The 16,592-nt window shown below is 49.1% G+C and overlaps 1 protein-coding gene across 1 annotated transcript; it reads left to right on the plus strand.

Moving 5' to 3' along the window:
• Window positions 1-509: 509 nt before the first annotated feature.
• On the plus strand, window positions 510-12,537 carry PM20D1 (peptidase M20 domain containing 1). Its single transcript, XM_040085893.1, has 13 exons — window positions 510-705; window positions 2,455-2,541; window positions 3,095-3,327; window positions 4,806-4,892; window positions 5,610-5,743; window positions 6,183-6,302; window positions 7,010-7,085; window positions 7,299-7,360; window positions 7,605-7,683; window positions 8,721-8,792; window positions 9,309-9,477; window positions 10,159-10,258; window positions 10,926-12,537. Exons 1-13 carry the CDS (start codon window positions 510-512, stop codon window positions 11,053-11,055), a joined length of 1,545 nt encoding a protein of 514 aa, XP_039941827.1. The 3' UTR covers window positions 11,056-12,537.
• Window positions 12,538-16,592: the final 4,055 nt, after the last annotated feature.

Below are 16,592 nucleotides of genomic sequence, written 5' to 3' on the forward strand. Positions count from 1 at the left end.
GCACAACACAGAGACTCCCTAGGCTGTCTCTTGGCCAGTCCTGGCACCTTTCTGCTCACTTGTGGCCCCAATGAGCCTGGGCGTGGTTATTCCCCTTTTATCCCCATCGTTTGGGGAGCAGCATCCCAAGATACTGGGAAGAAATTCTCCCCTGTGAGTTTGGGGAGACCCTGGCACAGGGCACCCAGAGAAGCTGTGTCTGCCCCACCCCTGGAATTGTCCAAGACCAGCTTGAAAAGGGCTTGGAGCAGCCTGGGACGGTGGAAGGTGTCCCTGTCCATGGCAGGGGTGGAATGGGACGGGCTTTAAGATCCTTTCCAGCGCAAACCATTCCCTAACTCCGCGCTTCCGAACTCGGCCGCCGCCAACACCCGCTGCCAACTACAGCTCCCAGCGCCCCCCGCGAGGGGGCCGGCCTGGGCCCGCCCCCGCTGTAATCCCATTGGCGGCCACGCCGAGGGGCCGGGTGCCGATTGGCCCCAGGCCACGCCCGTCAGCGCCGGGCAGTGATGGCGGGCGGGCGGCGGGCGGTGGCGGCGGCGCTGCTGGCGCTGGGTTCGGTGATGCTGGTGCTGGCGGCCGCCGTCCTGCTCCGCGCCTTCGTCCTGCGAGCCCCGGCCGGGCTCCCGCGGCTGTGGGCACGGAGCGCCGGCACCGCCGCCCTCAGCGCCAGCGAGCGGCGGGAGCTCAAGGAGGCGCTGCGAGGTGAGGGGGCCCGAGCGCTGTGAGCCTCCCTCGCCCCGGGACCGGCCCCTCCTGAGAGGGGATCGGGGGGACGGGTGTGGAGCCGGCCGCTCCCCGGGTGCTTTCCCTGGGAGGAGCCGGGTGTTGGCTCCCAGCAGGACTACGGAAGTGATTGGAAATCTGTGCTGCGCGCTGCCGAGGCCACGCTTCGAGCGCCGTGTCCTGTTCTGGGCGCTGCAGTTCAGGAAGGGCTGGAGCGTGTCCAGGGAAGGGAACGGAGCTGGGGAAGGGGCTGGGGAATCCTGAGGGAGCTGGGAAGGGGCTGGAGAATCCTGAGGGAGCTGGGAAGGGGCTGGAGAATCCTGAGGGAGCTGGGAAGGGGCTGGAGAATCCTGAGGGAGCTGGGAAGGGGCTCAGCCTGGAGAAAAGGAGGTTCAGGGGGAATTCCTGGCTCTGCACAACTCCCTGACAGGAGGGGACAGCCGGGGGGGATTTGGGATCTCATGCCAGGGCACAGGGACAGGAGGAGAGGGAACGGCCTCAGGCTGTGCCAGAGGAGGCTCAGGGGGGACGGCAGCAGGAATTTCCTCATGGAAAGGGCGCTCAGGCCCTGGAAGTGCCCAGGGAGGTTTGGAGTGCCCAGGGCTGGAGGTGTCACCTGGAGGTGGCACCGAGTGCTCAGGGTGGGCACCGGGCACAGCTCGGACTCGATGATCCCAGAGGGATTTTCCAGCCTTGGCGATCCTGTGGTTCTCCTCAGCCAGCTCTTGCCCTGTGTTGATTTTCTCCGCCGTTTCCTGCTCGTACACACAGAATTTTGCCAGACACCCATGACGGCGTTTCCAGATCCCTTTGTCCACCGGATAAGTCACTGTCGGGATTTTCTCCCTGTCTTGTTCTTGCTCACCACTGCTGTGACCAGTCCTGGGCTGTTTGTGCTGTCTGACGTAGAAGATTGGAGGGGTTTAGCTCTCAGTAGGTGCAGGAAACCACAATCTGGCACCAAGTGATAAAACCCTGTGTGTAAACCTCATACCTCTGCTTTGTAGGATTTATTGCCTAACAAATCATGTTTGCATTCTTTTTTTTTTCTTTTTTTTTTTTTCTTAATGGGAAAATGAAGGCTCACAATAGATTTTTGTGTTAATTCGTGAATCACACGACCTCAAAAGAATCCCTAACCTCTCCTGGCAGCTGCTGTTTGCAAAGGCAGCTGGGACTGAGTTATTCCCATGTTCTGCAGGACTGGATGTTGGAGAGCCTGTTTAAATGACAGGGCAGGCCAGGAGGGCCAACAAAAGCCCTGTTTGTTTATATAGGTTAATTTATAAAGCAGTATGGATGTGTAACAACCATCACAACCTGCCTCCTTCTTGAGAAAGAACCTTGTCCTGCCAACTCAGCTGCCTGTCCAGCTGCCAGAGGCCTCGATGGCCCTGGGGAATCAGATCACCCAGGCAAATTGCAGCTGCTCCTGGACGGTAGCATTTCTAACAACATCATTCAACACTTCAGCATGAAAAGTGGAGTCAAATTATCTGGAGAGATACCTTGGCTGAGCTGTTAGGAAACGCTGGTGGCTGCTTGTGCGCGGCCCAGCTGAAGCACATCAGTCTTTCCTTGGCCGTGGCAGCTCGTGCTGTGCTGTGAAATAATGTTTAAAGCCTGGAAAAACACTCAGGAGCAGAAATGCACTTCCCCTTTTGAAGTGCAGTTTGAGATTTGTTTGGTTTTGGTGCTGAGTGATGTCTGTTCTGTGTTTCTTTGAAGGGGCCATTAAAATCCCAACCGTGTCCTGGTCTCCAGAGGATTTGAATACAACTGCCATGGCAGAATTTGGGAGTTACATTCAGAAAGGTACTGAACTTTTAGTCTTGGCAATCTCTGCTGCTCTAATTCATTTCCATAAACAGACTGAAGAGAGCGTGTGTCATTCCTGAATATAAGGGAACAGATTTTTGTATTTTTCCTGAAGAAAGGCCTGTGAGAAATGTCACACAGCTGTCCCCTCTGCAGCAGTGGTTGGGGGGTATCAGTGCCCCCAAAAGGTTCAAAAGGCTTTTTGTAATGATGGTTTTTGGTCCTTGAGATGGTTAAATGCCATAAAAAAATAAAAAGAGGATTGCTGCTGCTTCAAGCCTAATTTTTTTGGCAGTTCCATCATTGCTCCCTGCAAAAGAGCTGCAGCACTGCTGAACAAGAGTTCTGGTTCTGTTTGGGAGAGTTTCAAAGCCCAAGTGAGGTGGATTGGTAAAAAATGTGAGAACTTCAATTCTCTGCTGTGGCCAGTCTTATTTACAGTTCCTCCCTGATGCCACCTAGGTGACAACCCTATGGAATAATGCTAAAATCACCCATTATTGTTAATTTTTTACACGTGTCTTTAATTTTTTTTTTTTTTCCTTGACAGTCTTCCCGGCTGTATTTTCTTCAAAGTTCATCCAACATGAAATTGTAGGGAAATACAGCCACCTGTTTACAGTCCAGGGCTCTGCCCCTGGCCTGCTGCCCTACATGCTGCTGGCACACATGGATGTGGTGCCTGCTCCCCCCGAGGGATGGGATTTCCCTCCTTTCTCAGCTGCAGAGCACGAAGGTTTCATCTATGGACGAGGAACGCTGGATAACAAAAACTCTGCCGTTGTACGTGTGCTTGGTAAAGTTCTTCCCCAGGCAGAAGGGAGCAATCCATCCCCTTGGAGTTCACTGGGTTGTCTCTCTCGCCCTTCTTTCTGGGAGGAATTCCTGAATCCTGCGGTTTGGTCCCAGCTTTCCCTAGGGATGGGGTGGAGTGGCCGCTGTTACTGAGGAAAAGAGGGTTAAAACTCGTGAAGAATCGGGAGGATCGTATTCACAGATGCAGATGTATTCGGTGAAATGCCAGACTAAAGTTTTTTGGCGCAGGTGGCCAGAGAGGCTGTGGCTGCCCCAGCCCTGGGAGTGTCCAAGGCCAGGCTGGAGCAAGACGGGATAGTGGAAGTTCCCCTGCCTGTGGCACTGGATGAGCTTTAAGGTCCCTTCCAACCCAAACCATTCCGTAATTCCCTGTCAAGTTTGAAAGCAGGGATGGACCTTTTCCTTTTTCCCAGGTGTCACAGAGGCACTCCAAGCCAAAACTGGCCCTTTGAAAAGGCTTGAGTTTCAAATTAAACACTGTTTATTTGATAGGATAGGCAAACAACCCTGCCTCTTTCATCCAGCCTGTGGCAGAACAAAGGGCTGTTGGACTAAACTCATTTGGGAGGAATGGATTCAGAAAAGATTGATCTGGGAAAGATTTCTCATTGGGAAAAGGTTGATGGAAAGATTAACGAGGAAAGCATCCCTTTGCGACTTTGACTTTGACTTCCATGGCAGCCCTGTATTTAAATTTGAACAGATATTTAGTGTCACGCAGGCCACACTCCTAGAAAGTTTCAGGATGTTTAATTGTCAATTTCAAAGCCATGAAACTGAAATGTTTAGGTTGGTGCTTCATTCTGCTGCAAACCACACTAGCAACTCCACAAATGGCCAAAAAACAAATCAGCAATTTCAGTGAACGTGGCAAAAAATGGGTGCTGACAATATGGACGTGATATGTGAAAACTTAAGTAATGTAAATTGAAAAACAGATGGAATAACAGAGCAAATGTATTTATGTGTGTATATATATATATATGTATATAGCCACAGCAAATGGTAGATTTGATTTCTCATCCTTCAGATTAAGTTTCTTGTTCTGTTTCTGTCGTCTTGGCACTTCTTGTACAAAACATGCTGCTCCCTGCACTCCCTGGATTTGGTAGCTCCAGTGAGAGCCAGCCTGGGTGTGTGCCAGGCTCTGTCAGGGAGCAGTGAATTCCTTGGATAATTCTGACTCTCTGGGGCTCCTGCTCTGTATTTCATGTCCCTGCCCTGACACTGGCACCTGTCAGAGCATTACTGATCAAAACCACTGCGGTGTCTTTTCCAAGGAGTGGGAATATCCTCAGTGGGAGCTGTAGGAATCGAAGCTTAGCTGTGAACAGCGCAAGGGCTGGGAAAGCATCACAATTCTCTTCCATCACACTGCATTCTGTTGCATTTATTCTCTTTATTACCAGGCAGGGATGGTTCAGCACGTTGTGCTTTTCCTGCAGGGCATCCTGCAAGCTCTGGAATTTCTGCTGAGGAGGAATTACAGACCCCGCCGCTCGTTCTATGTTGGCATTGGCCACGATGAGGAGGTATTTTCTTTCCTTCCCTTGGAACAACAACCTCTTTGCATTGTTCCTGTAGGTAACGAGGCTTAATTTTGAAACATTGTTTAGCTGGAAGGTCTTTCCTGTTTTTCCTGGTTCTATGGGGAGATACTGTGTCAGGCGCCGGGCCACAGTTAGGGATTGGTTGTGTGGCTTGGAGTGACAAAGGGTTTGGCGTGATGAGCAAAGAGAAAAGAACACCCGAGGGTGTCACTTCAAATTCTTTTCTGCAAGGAAGGTGCAGCAGGAATCCCATCCTGGAGACAGGAAAAGCTGGGTTGGGATTCACATGGTTGTGCCAAGTGTTCAGGAAGAGCTGGCAAAAATGTTCCAGTGGTACAGAGAGACAGGAGAGCTGGGTTTGGTCATGCACTGTCAAAACATAAAGACAAAGAATTATTAATAGTTGAAATAAATAGGTCTGCAGTTGCTAATCTGTGGAGTTTATAGCTCTGAGATGCCAGAATGAAAGCAGCAGTCAGTGACTCATCAATGAGAGCTCTCCTCATCGTGGATATAAATTCATCTGCTATCAGGCCATTAACAATCTCCAATTAATTTTCCTGGAAGAATCTTTTATGGTTGCTCTGGATCTTTTCCCAGGGGACTTGGTGCATTCTTTGTGCTGTAGCCAACAGCAAGGTGTTTTCCAGTTTTCCTCCCAATGTTCTGGCTGGATCTGATCTCTTCCTGTGCCCACAGGTGTCTGGTCTGAAGGGAGCAAGGAAAATTGCAGCTCTGCTGGAAGCCAGAGGAGTGAAACTCTCCTTCCTGCTGGACGAGGGGAGCGCGGTGCTGGATGGGATCATTGCAGGGGTGAAGAAGCCAGTGGCGATGTAAGAGCGACCACGTGATCCATTTCCAGTCGTTAATTAGTGATAAATGACGTTGCTGATGTCACTACAGATTGTTTTCAAGACGTGTGGCAGCGCTGGCGCTGCTGGAGCGGCAGCAGTGGCGCAAAGTGCAAGGCAGGGACCTTCAGCCTCTGCCTGCTGCCCAGCACAGCCTTGCTGACAGAGGCACAATGCTCCTCTGAGCTGTGGAACATTAATTCTGTGCTGTAGAGCTCTGCTCTCACTGGAGAAGCAGCCCAGGCATGAGTCCTGCAGAGTTCTAAACGTTGTGTTAATGATTTGTTGTTGCTGCTTGAGTGGTTTTTATCATACTAAAACTATGCACAGTAGTTACTTTTATCTGCGCTCTGTGCGTGTGTGTTTGGAATTGCATTAGTCATTTATTTGTTAATTAATTGATTCATTTATCATTGTCCAGGATTGCTGTCACAGAAAAAGGTTCAATGACGCTGAACTTCACTGTGGAAAAAGAGCCAGGACATTCATCCTTTCCTCCTAAGGAGACAAGTATTGGCATTCTGGCAGCAGCCATGTCCAGGTGAGAGCTACCCTGTCACTTTTTAAATATTTGTGTTTAGATTCTTCTTCAAACTGCTGTTCTATATTTGAAATTGCAGTTTGTAGCTCACTTTGCAGGGCAGAAATGCATCTCCCAGCCAAGGAACAATTGCCAGGTGACTGCAGAGTCTTTGCACTTCAGCTGCTCCAAGTGTCAGCCAGTTCTTTAAAAGCAAGACAGGTGCTGTCTGCCCTCATTTACTCTGTAGCAACAGAGATTCCGTTGTTTGAGTGGCAGGATTTCTCTGGAATTTGTTCCTGCACATCCCTGCTAGCTCAGCTGGGAATTCTCCAAGCCAATGAACACGGAGTAGAGTCATAACGTGACTGCAGAAATCATCTCTTTACATCTCTGTAGGTAGCAAGTAATACATATTTTAGAAAAGCTGAGTATGTGCAGACACAGTGGGATTCATGTGCTGTTTTTCTGGTTTTCCATGTATTTATAGGAGCCAGGCTTTGGAATTTTTTTCAGCTGTTTCTTAGAGGAAATCTTTGCACGTGACTGGAATGCCCGAAATCCGTGGAGCTGTGCTCGCTTACATTTACTTACCAGGAGAGCAGAGCGTGATTGCATCTCCAATAACAGGGATACATTTCACAAATCAAGTTCCTGACACCCTTCTGGAGCAATAACAGCCAGAGAGGGGGTTTTTTTTACCTTTTCAGTGTTGATTTGTCTCGTAGGCTGGAGCAGAATCCCCTGCGCAACCTGTTTGGCTACGGACCAGAGCTCATGACCATGGAGCACCTCGGAGCAGAGGTGAGGAGAGAAGCAGGATTTCATCCCCAAATTTCCATGAGAGTAACGCAGTGAAGAATTTGGAGCACAGTTATGTAGAAAGGATAAAAAAAGCTGGTTTTTTCTCCCAGATTATTGTTGCTGCTGTGGTTGTTCTGTCCATATTCAAGCGACTCTGCCGTGCTCTTGACAAATAAAAACTTTCTGATCCGTGGTTTTGTTTCTTCCCCTTAGTTCAAGTTTCCTCTCAACATCATCATGAGCAATTTGTGGCTGTTCTCACCTATTGTCAGCAGGTAAGCAAAGAGATCCTTGATAAACATCCCCAGCCTCTCACCCTTAAAAGATAAAGCCATTTCTAATCTTCCCAGGAAATCAGTTATTCTATGCTTCAGATAATTCAGTGGTTTCCTGTTAATGACCACTTTGTTAATTGAATAAGCCATCATTCAGCTTCTTGCCTGTGGAATTATGGTGCTTATTTTTTAGCAGTGTTCAACTTATTTGAAAAATGTTGTTTGTTTGTTTCTATTTTTGTAGAGTCCTTGCCTGGAAACCTTCCACCAATGCCTTGATCCGAACGACGACTGCAGTCACCCTGTTCAATGCAGGAATCAAGGTACTTTCATTTGGGTTTTTCTCCCTCTAATTACCATGAGACAATTAGCTCATTTAATTTCCGCCTATTTTTATCCAGTTATAAGATCAGTGTGGTCCCTGTGTGGTGCCACAGTCTCATTCTCACCTCAGATGTGGCTTGGATTTGGCTACAGTTGAAAATCACTTCCTTTCAGAAGTGTCTGATCTCTGTCCACCACTGTTCAAATTATTAATACTTTAGGATAGCCAAGAAAATGTGGTTTCTGCATAATCCTATAAAGTATCAAAGGGGATATTTGAAATTATCACAGTCACAAACACTTCCCTGGCCCAGACATTTGTAGCACAGTCTGGGGTTTGCCTGAAGCAGGTCAAATGTGCACCTTGGACTGAGAGAGAACAGCCAGATCCTGCCCTGATAAGGAAGTGGAGCTGTCCAAAAATGCTGGAGCTTTGGAAAACAAACAGGCTGTGCTTGGTGTGTCCCTGAAAAATCTGAGACTGAGAAGCACCGCTGGCCAGGAGGAGCTGCAGTGGCTGAACAGTGACACGGAGTGGCCGGGAGGGAAGTGACACCCTGGTTCCTCGGGGTTTCTCTAAAGATTGTATATTTTTTCGTTCAACAAAGCTGTAAATATTCAGTCTGTACCCAAGAAGAGTAATGTGTTCAATAAAAATCATTCGTTAAGCACCTTAAATTTACCTGAATGTGAACCATGTAATGGGACAATGAGGTAAAAATATCGCTTAAAAAGAAAAAAAATCCAGAGTTTCACAATTTCTCAGTATAAATTTTCTGAAGGGGGGGGTTTAGCTCAAGATAAAAACTTCCATATAAGTAACAGCTAACTTCATTTTGTTTCGATTTGATGAATATTCCTTTGTGTACTTATCAGCATTTTAGATAAGATTTACAGTGTTTTAACACCGGAAGAGACATCACACTTGGTGGAAACAGTGGAGCATCTGAGGCCTGCGGTTCTTTGAGCAGTTCTGAGTTTGCAGTTGGCATTTTATTCTGGTTTTCCCTTCCTTTTAAGCTTCCTTTTTTTCCAGGTGAATGTCATCCCCTCCTCTGCGAGAGCCACGGTGAACTTCAGGATCCACTCAGCCGAGACGGCTGCTGAGGTACCCGTGTCAGATCTCCTCTCCTTCTGTGCCAAGGGGCACGTGGATCAGCTGGGGCCTGGAATGGGAGCGTTAGCACTGGTGCCCTGGGAGAGTTTGGGAATCTTCAGGAGGGCTGCCAGGCCTGCACAGCCCAGGACGGCTGTGAAACGTTGTCAGTGCAAAACATCTTCCCTCCCCAAGCTTTCGCTGGAAGTTTCTCTCTCTGGAAGCTTTTTCTGGAGTGTTTGGATGCCGTAATTTCCAAGAGCAGCAGGCTGAGCACCTGCCTGTCAGTGCTGAAGCAGTTCAGGAGTGCCCTGAGACAGTGACGTGCCTCTGACTAAAGATTCTGCTGGAGTATCAGCCATGCCCTCGGAAGAGACACTGACACACACTCAGTCTGTGTTTGCTGTGTTTGCTGTGAACTGACAGTTCACAGACAGATGTTTTCTGGAAAGCTGAACATCTGCCGACGTCTCTGAGGGCTGCTTTCCCCTTTCTTGTGCTCATTTTGTCTGTGTGTTTCACCCACAGGTGCTGGAGACGGTCAGGAGCACCATTGCTGACGACAGGGTGAAGATTGATGTGGTGGAGGCCTTTGACCCCCTGCCCATCAGTCCTTGGGATGAGCAGACATTTGCAGTCCACATTTTTCAAAGAACTATCCTGGACACTTTCCCAGATGTTGACAGTGTAGTCCCAGGTGACAGCAGGCACATGATGATTATTGTTTCCTCTTCTGCTTTTCCCTCCCCCAGCACTGCCTTGTTTCCATTTGCTGTGGACTCCTCCACCCCAGCTGTTAACTACTGGAAACAGCTGTTTTTTCCTCTTTTTATTCCCTTCCCTCTTCATGCTTTAAAAGTTTTAATGTTTTTTAGTAGTGGAAGTAAAAAAGCAAACAGGAAGCTGTCAGAAACAATGAGCCTTGAATTGGGCTCTCTGCACATACAAAGGGATCTCTTCAGGGAAGAAAGGAATTGTGAGGGAGAGGAGGAGGAGGTCTTCTTGCTTTAGTTCTTCTTTTATTGTTTTCGTAGCTGGCGAAGCCATTCCTGCTTTTCTGTATTGTTCCTTATGATCCCAGCCCCTTCCCTTTCTTGCAGCTCCTTCCTAGCTCTGTAGCTGTTGAAGTTTGAAGCTTACATTTTTAGGGAGGCTGAGTGTCAAGGCTGTTCTCAGGTAGAGTTGTGTGTTCAGCCCCTGTTCCTGAAGGAGAGAACGTTCTCCAGGATGTACCAATCAATGTTTCCAGTGATGCTTTTGGTGCAGGCAGTGCAGGACTGTTATCATGTGCTTTTCCTCTCTCCTGGGGACAGGTGGGTCACTTTTTAAACTTCAGTTGTTCCTCTCCTGCGGAACAAACCTGAGGTTTGTTTTCCAGGCACGTGCATTGGAAACACGGACAGCAGGCACTTCACCAACGTCACCAAGGCCATCTACAGGTTCAACCCTCTGCTCCTCAAACAGGATGATCTCCCCAGGTACTGAGCTCTGCACCTGGGCAGCTCTTGGGGTGGAGATGCGTGAGCAGTGGGCAGAAGGAAACCCAGCTCTGTGTACCTTGGCCTCACACCCTGCAGATTTGGGTGCTGGGCATGGAAATGACCCAGGGACAGTGTCAGCCCTGGCTCTTTGTTCCTTCAGATGCAGGCAGGACCCATTTAAGGGTGTGATTCAGTGGTGCTGAGTGGATCCTTTGTGAGCTGCAGCAGTGTGAGAGGTGTTGTTCTGGTAGCTGGCCTTGTCCTGCAGATTTATCCTCGTGTTTGGACACTTGGCTCTCTGAATTGGTTTCAGATTTCTTGAAGTTATGTGATAACAACATCATCGTGCAAGGGATTGTTTGCTTATTTGTGTTTCTCATTTTATTGAGGTGCAGATGATGCAGAAGTGTTCTGGCTGTACTGGACAGTGACAGAAATGGCCCAGAAATGGCCCACTAAGATTTTTTCCAGATTAGATTTTTAAATTTTTTGGGCTCTGCGCCTTTGAATCAGTACATTTGGGTTGGTCACAGTGCAGCTTTTGGTCTATATTGCTGTGTTTTCTGTTGTGCTTTGTGAAGTCAGCAGCCAAGCAGGGTGCTGGGTGTGTGCAGTTGGGTGGCAGAAATTCCCCCTGGACTGAAAAACGTCCTTTTTCTTTCAGGATCCATGGGTTGAATGAGAGAATCTCCATTGAGAATTACGAGAAGCAGGTGGAGTTCCTCTTTCAGCTGATCAAGAACTGTGACATCGAGACGCTTCCAGAGCCCCACGCCAACTCCCACGAGCTCTGAGAGACTCCTGAGAAGAGCAGCTGCAGGTGGACTCTGGGACAGAGAGGGCTGAAGGTGCAGTTGTGTCTCGTGTATTGAGCTACAGCTGGAATTTGGGGGGTTGTTAAATTGTGGTTTACATACAGATGGAAAAAAGGGGCTGGTTGTGCCATAGGAACCTGGCAAAACCCCACAGATAAGCCTGATCTCTGCTCTCTGTGGTCTGATGTGCAGCCATTAATCTGACAGTAATTTTTTTCAGCCCTTGAAGCCCCTGAAATTGGTAATCACTAAAAAAATCCAAGCTATGATCAGCAGTCACTCTCCACTAGAAGGTGAATCATCCCGTGGGCTTCTGACAAACTCTTTTTTTTGTGGTGAATGGATCTCCCTCAGGTGAGGTGTCAGCCAGGGGCTCAGGGCAGGGTTTGTGATGTGGTGAAGGGGTTCCTGTCACTGGTACAGCCACACTGAGGGGTTCTTGCACTGCTGCTGGGCATGGGCTGCTTCCAGGAGGTTCTCCCAGGGGATTTTCCCAGGGCATGCTCTCACCAGCATCCATGGTACTCTGAGCCAGTGTCAGCGTTCACTCCCATGGCTGCACTGATTTCTGACTCTATTTTCAGGTACTCCAGAACTTCTGTGTTGTTGTAACTGAGGAGGTGCTGAAAACTTTCCTTTCCCATCATTTCAGTGATGATTTTTCCCCTCCCTGACTCACCGTGTGGCTCAGGGCGTGTTGTGCAGCTGGGTGTCAGAATGAGGGATTGCAGCTTGCAGTGAGGAATTCAATCCCTCTTGTCTGCTCATCTCTTTTCTCACTTCATGCTTCTCCTTTGCTCTTCTGAGAACTTGGCTGTGAAAGATGTGAAGCTCTTCCAGTTCAGAGGGATCAGAGGTTTGTTCCTTCACTGCCAGTGCAAGCAGTTTCCACTTTCCTGCTCAGTTTTTTGGGAATCCTGGGGTAGGCAGGCCATGGATGTTGACTCTACTTCATCTTGCACTTCTTGCCTACCTGTGACAGCACTGAAGGGTTCAGCCTTCTTTTGGCCTTGACAGTTGGGGTTACCAGTGTTAATTAGACAAATAACTTATTTAATCAGTTAATTAATTCTATCAATAACTAGTTAACAGAGTGATGTTAGCCAAAGAAAAGCCTGAAAGCTGCTGTGTGCCAGTGGCAGTGTCTGTGCTGCAGGGACCGGTGCAGCTCCTCCTGCTGCACAGATGTGTCTGTTTTTCAGAACTTAAATTATGCACTGGAATGGGTGGATGTTCTGCTCTAAATTCATACTGTGAAATGTGCTGGAATCTACAGGAAATACCCTGAAATGTATCCTGGAAAACACTGATGGAACTGCGGTTCCAATTCTTTCCGTTCGCCATTCTCTTATTTATTTGTAATCTGATCTTATCACTGTGGCCAGAGGGCTCCAACTGTATCACCTGCTGAATAATTGAAACAAAACTGACAGTTTCGTCTAATAAAACGAGGAATGTGAATTATTTTCTGATGATTATTTAGTCTTTTAATGTAGCTGTGTAATTGCAGTGAGGTCATTTCCACACCTGAGCAATCCATAAAGTTTCCATCAAAACAAACCCACCTATTTTCCAGCCAGCTTTGATCTTCGCTGCCTTTTCTGTACAAAGCCAGCTCACCCTGGCCAGGCATTGTTGGGCAGTAAAGAGTTTGCATCTTTTCTGCTTTGCTGCACTTTGGGATTTGTTCAGCCACGTGTCCGTGGCTCTTTTGTGGAGGTGTCACTGCTCCTGTGAGCTCCTGTGTGCTGGCACAGCAAAAGTGATGTGTCAGGGCACAGCCCTGAATGGAGCCCAGCCCTGGCTGTGGGAGGTGCAGAGAAGGGCTTGTTGTTGTTGCTTTTTCTCTGGCAAATCTCTGTAAAACTGAGTTTAAAGCCTTTGCTTTGGCCGTGGCTGTGTGGAGTCAACATTGTTTAACAGCTGATGGTTGTGCTGCCAGTCAGGGCGACTGGAAAAATGGGACAACGGGGAGAAAATGGGAAAAAATCTCATGAGAGAGCACAGGTTGTGAAAATCCTGACCTGGGCCATGCTGTTGTGGTGTGGAAGGAGGGATCAGTTGCCTGTTTTACCAGCAAATGTGTCCTAAAGACATAAAGCATCCTTTATATCCTGTGATCTTCCCCCAGCCAAAACACCCCTCACCTCTGTTCTGGTGAGGATTGTTTCTTTAAAGGAAGAAGATTCATTTTGCTGCTGAAGGAAAAGTGAAGGGCAGAGGGTGCTGGGGAGGCAGGGCTGGGTTTGGCAGCTCCTGTGTGGATGTGTGCCATGGGATTTGGCTGGGGCAGCTCCTTGCAGAGCTCATTCAGTGCTGCTCATCAGCCAGGCCCGGGATCTTGCAGTGCCTCTGCACTGGGGACGTGCTCAGCAGAGCTTTGCTGCAACCTCAGAGGTTTGAAGTGCTTTAAACAGACCCTGTCCTGCAGGATCCACTGAGGAAACAGCACACTCCCTTCTGTCCCTATTTTCCCAATCATTCCTGATGATTATCCAGGGGTTTTTTTTCCATGCTTTTTCCTTCATGTTCTTGAGCCTCTTTATTTTATCACATTTGCTGCCAGGTCGTGGTCGTGTGACACAATTCCACTCAATGCTTGGTGCCTGCACACACCTCCTGACAGAAAAGGTCTCTTCTCACCCCATTTCAGTGCTTCTGAAAATGTCACTTTTCCTAAGTGGATTGTGCAATTCCCAATAACAATAACAATAATATGAACGATGCCCTTTCTGTTCAGATCACCTCCAGCCTTGCATGGTGTGAGCAGAATGCCAAGCACACGGTGAAAACACAGATTAATGACTCCTGGAGCGATTCTTTTTGTGTCGTGGTGAGTCACTGCCTCGAGCAGGGAGAGCAATTACCTCTGACTCAGAGGAGGAAGGAAGAGCCTGATTTTCTGCTCTGACTTCAGGTAACCCCTAATTCAGGTATTGACAGATACGATTTGGGCACTGTGTTAGCCCAGTTCCAGTGTGTGTTACATCCATAGCAGCTTCCTTTTTTCCCTGCTTTTCCCCAAGCCCACAGCGCTGATGTTCTTGTTCCAACACTGGCCCCAAGTGAGGTGTGTGCAGTTGTCAGACTGCTGTGGGCCCGCTGCAGCCTGAGGAAAAGGTCACATCCCACAGCTGCATTTTCTAAAGAAAGCTCTGTTGCTGGGCTCTCTTTAACACAACTTGGTTTATTTTCAGCCCCAAGTGGCCGTGGGGAGTTCAGGCTCAGAGCTGGAGGAACAAGGTGTTTACAGAGTCGTTTCCTCCAGCTTTGCATTTGACACTTGGATTCTTGGCTCCTCTTTTGCCGTTCCGTTTGATATTCCACGGAGCTGCTGAAATCCATTTTCTCCAGCAGGTGCTGTGAAAATTCCCCTGGATCAGTGCTGTGGAGTGAGACATCCACTGGGGAATCTGGAGGCTGCTCAGCCACAGCCTGTGGTGCCTTTTGCTGTTAGAGGGGAGCACTCCTCACCTGCAGCTCAGCCTGTGGCCCTGAATTCCCTGCTTTGCAGTGCCCTTCACGCTGCTGCTCGAACCCTGCACAAATTCTTGCCAAATCTGTTCAGTCCTTGCCGATGCTCTGGAACTTCAAGAGAATTTTTGGGACTGAATTCCCTTCAGTCCCAAAATTCAGGCTCTTGAATCCAGATTTAGAATTTAGAATTTAGAGATTTAGGATTTAGAGATTTAGAATGTAGAGTGTAGAATTTAGAGATTTAGAATTTGGTATTTAGAGATTTAGGATTTACAGATTTAGAATGTAGAATTTAGCGATTTAGAATTTAGAGCTGTGCTGCTGTGAGATCTCTGCAGCGCTGGCAGCTCTGTGCCATCACCTCGGGGGCTGCAGTAGTGCAGGAGTGCTGCCCAGGGAGTGATTTTCCTGGCTGAGCAGCTCGGGGAGGGCTGTGTGACACCGGAGCAGGGGCTTGGCTCGGCTTTCCTGTCCCACAGCTTCCCGGGGCAGCGGGAGGCAGAGATAAAGGGCTCGGTGGGGAAGGGAGGGCCCTGCTCCCTGCAGATCCCTCTGCTGATTGCAGGGCTGATCTCAGAGCTGTGGTGGGGGGCCCAGAGGAAGCTGCAGTCACTTCTCAGCAGGAAGGAAAATGACCACATGGAAGGGTGGTTAGAGCAGGGGGCAGGGGACAAAGGGAAAACGCTCTTTTGGCACTCAGGGATTTGCCCTGGGGTTGGTCACCGGGCAGGGGGGGGTCTTGAAAGCAGCATTCAAATCATGCAGCTTTTCCCAGGGTGCTTCTTATGCCTGTTTTAATTTATATTTTTAACCCAGCACAGCGGTGTGGTTTGTTGCAGCCCTGCAAATACTCAGATCACTCGAAGATTGTGCTTGGCCTTGCAGTACAGGGATGATCCCATGGAGGGGCCTGGGTCAGATACTCTGGATCTGAAATCCTTCCACTTGGATTTTTAAATGTTGGTACCGCAGGACTGCCTTGTTGCGTGTAAATGTGTTAATCCAAAGTCCTCTTTGGGATTTTGGGAAGTGAGAGGGTCTTCATGGAGCAGGAAATAGGGGGGAATTAAGAGATTATTGTGTATTTTTTGTATCACCAGTCTCTGGTCTCTCCAGCCTTGTGGTATCAGTGTTTTCTTCAGCCTGATTGTGACTGTAAGTGCATTCCCCCCCAGCCTGGAGCTGGAACAAAGCTGACATGTGAGGCACATCCCCAGTGGCTCCATGACAGGTGTCCCTGTCCCTGCTGTCCCACCGGATCCGCTGACCTTGTGGGGCACAGGAAAGCCGGGCCCAGGTGCTCTCACGTGGCCACGAGCCGCAGGCTGGGACCTGCCAGGGGCTGCCCTGTGCTTGTCACCAGCACGTGGGGGACGCAGGAACACAGCTGGGACCTTGGAAAAAAGGATGGAGATGGGTTTGTCTGCTTCCAGGCTGGCAAAACACAACTTCCTGCATCTGCACTTCTCCCCCAGCTCAGGGCCAGCTGCTGACGTTGTTGCCTGCCCTTGTGAGCTGCTTGTGCCCTGCAGTGACATCTGGAGGGGCAAGTCCTGCTCCATAACCCGCTCAGGTTTGTTTTCCTGCCGAGGTCCCTGCCTGCAAGGAATTAAGGACCCAGTTCCTTCAGGATCCTTGCTCAGGAGCAGCTGTGACTGGCAGTGGTGGAGCCAGGACAGGGAGCAAAGGCACCTCTCAGGGCACTGACGCTTTTGTCTCAGGATTTTTGGGGTGACTTTGGCCAAACCTTTTTATCCTGCTGGATTCTCCGGTGGAAGGGGCCCCCGAGGCCCCTCCTGAGTGCTGGGCATTTCAGCAGTGCCACAATCACGTGGCTGCTGTAAAACACACGACATTCCACGAGACATTCCAGCATCCAGCACAGCTCAGTGGCCAACTCCTTCCTTTCCAAACGTTGTTGTTGCCTTTGCTACCTGCTCCCTGCAATTGGAAACCCAATTTCCTGCCCTTTCATCCTCTGCTTTTTTGATCTCGGCCTGGCTGGTGGGGGTTTTATCTATTTCTGTTTTTCTTGTCTC

The sequence above is a fragment of the Hirundo rustica genome, chromosome 24 (genome assembly GCF_015227805.2).
Source record: "Hirundo rustica isolate bHirRus1 chromosome 24, bHirRus1.pri.v3, whole genome shotgun sequence".
Lineage (NCBI taxonomy): Eukaryota > Metazoa > Chordata > Aves > Passeriformes > Hirundinidae > Hirundo > Hirundo rustica.

Excerpts from the sequence above, each read along its gene's own strand:
- PM20D1 (XM_040085893.1), top strand. The coding sequence starts at position 510 with ATGGCGGGCGGGCGGCGGGCGGTGGCGGCGGCGCTGCTGGCGCTGGGT. Across the intron at positions 6,303-7,009 it reads CTGGCAGCAGCCATGTCCAG|GCTGGAGCAGAATCCCCTGC; the intron begins GTGAGAGCTACC and ends TTTGTCTCGTAG. Across the intron at positions 7,086-7,298 it reads TGGAGCACCTCGGAGCAGAG|TTCAAGTTTCCTCTCAACAT; the intron begins GTGAGGAGAGAA and ends TCTTCCCCTTAG.